This window comes from Sphaeroforma arctica (assembly GCF_001186125.1).
Source record: "Sphaeroforma arctica JP610 unplaced genomic scaffold supercont1.394, whole genome shotgun sequence".
In the NCBI taxonomy this organism is placed as follows: Eukaryota; class Ichthyosporea; order Ichthyophonida; genus Sphaeroforma; species Sphaeroforma arctica.
Genome location: NW_014040164.1, coordinates 68,433 through 70,316, shown reverse-complemented (window position 1 = coordinate 70,316; position 1,884 = coordinate 68,433). Strand labels below are relative to the sequence as shown.

Here is a 1,884-nt window from a genome sequence, read left to right as displayed (position 1 = left end):
ATATATATATATATATATATATATATATATATATATATATATATATATATATATATATATATATATATATATATATATATATATATATATATATATATATATATATATATATATGTAATTATGTATGTATGTATGTATGTATGTTTGTATATGTATCTGTATGTGATGTGTGTGTTGTGTGTTGTGACGGGCATCCTCGCTTGAGTCTATTTATAGTGTTCCGCTTATTGATACGGTGTGTACAGCTTGTACAGTGAGATCGTAGACGGCCTATTTATTTCTCTACAGCCTCCGGAGATCTTAAACTCCACTCTCGAGTTGGTATACAGCATATAATATCTGCACATCACTAACGCTCGCAACATTCCTTAGAACACCGCACCCAAACAACGGCCACTGGTACACTGACCATCAACTCTTGTCGTCATGACCCAAAACCACACTAACACCCTTCATCTGACATTGGTTGTACTCGTCACTTGCCTGTGTGTTATCTTGGACTCTTTGGTGTTCGGTTGCGTAATGTTTGTCGTCATGACCCAAAACCACACTAACACCCTTCATCTGACATGGTTGTACTCGTCACTTGCCTGTGTGTTATCTTGGACTCTTTGGTGTTCGGTTGCGTAATGTTTGTCGTCATGACCCAAAACCACACTAACACCCTTCGTCTGACATTGGTTGTACTCGTCACTTGCCTGTGTGTTATCCTGGACTCTTTGGTTTTTGGTTGCGTAGCGGGGGGTCCTTGGCTGGGTGCATACAAGACGATCCGGAGCAGCGTTATCGGAGAGAACTTTGATCTTCCGTTTGTTAACTCGTCAGAAGGTGAGTTCGCGTCTACTGCAACAATGTTTTCACTGCGTTACTGGTTTGTTATATGTCTACAGTAAGCTGAATCTGTCTACCAATACTCTGCGGCTTGAGACGTTGAGGCGTTGTGCCTGTTGGGAACTAAGTGTCACCAGCGCACATGCCTTATATAGCTTGACTGGCCAGGTGTGAACTGTCTTAGTCTGAACTGAGTGCACCCAACTACCGTATACAGCCCATACGGCCGCTTCATTGGGCAGGCTATATGCATTGGCTGCGACTTCGTATCGTGCTACTCCAGCCTTACTGATAATATTCAGTGTATAGCCACTACCCACACATCGTTTCCCGTGAACGCAGCTTTACTGATGTGCAGGTCCATGAGCAGTGCCCCCTGGCTGCACCCCAGGGGCCCCTGTGTGGAGAACGACTTCATATATGTCCGCGAAGAAGGCAACTTCACTTTAGGACCATTTATCATCCGTCTATGTGACAGCACTAAAATCCCGGTAAGCAGAACATCGGAATCTGGAGTCGTATGTTTTCAAATCAGTGCAATTATATGATGGTTTACATAGACACACAGTACAAACTACGCTAGTAGAGCACCATGCCTTCCAACTAGTGTCACCTTGTGCGATCGAATTACTGGGTGTGAGCATCTCCCCACGTATAGTGATTTAATACGTATAATAAACCAGAGACGCGTACTGGTAGAAAGGACAATACCCAACTAGACCAAGTAGCGCTAAGAAATCGAACGTTGGTACCTACACTTCGAATTATATACCCTAAACCAAAGCATATACAACCATTCCCATTCATATATACTCACCTAAAATACTGTCTTGCGTCAGCCAAATACATCAGTGTACCTCAAAGGCAAAATCGGACAGACTTCCGTCGAGGGACAGGCAGAGGCTGAAGATGGCACATATGTGTGCAAAGGCAGACAAATGCTCCGGAGCCAATTTCCCGACGGGCCTCTGGAAACAGAAGTTCTGAAGTTCACATTAAGAGTGGGAAAGACCGCCATAGGTATCTTGCCAATAATTATGTATTCCTAAAGAG

At 43.2% G+C, this 1,884-nt stretch overlaps 1 protein-coding gene across 1 annotated transcript in view; it reads left to right on the top strand.

Annotated features, from left to right (window-relative positions):
* Window positions 1-1,880, top strand: part of SARC_05870 (hypothetical protein) — a gene marked incomplete at both ends in the record, with an annotated part of 3,909 nt that extends 2,029 nt beyond the window's left edge. Inside the window, 3 exons of the mRNA XM_014300260.1 lie at window positions 739-828; window positions 1,174-1,322; window positions 1,671-1,880. Coding sequence (XP_014155735.1) covers window positions 739-828; window positions 1,174-1,322; window positions 1,671-1,880 — 449 coding nt within the window. The remainder of the gene's footprint in view (window positions 1-738; window positions 829-1,173; window positions 1,323-1,670) is intronic.
* Window positions 1,881-1,884: the final 4 nt, after the last annotated feature.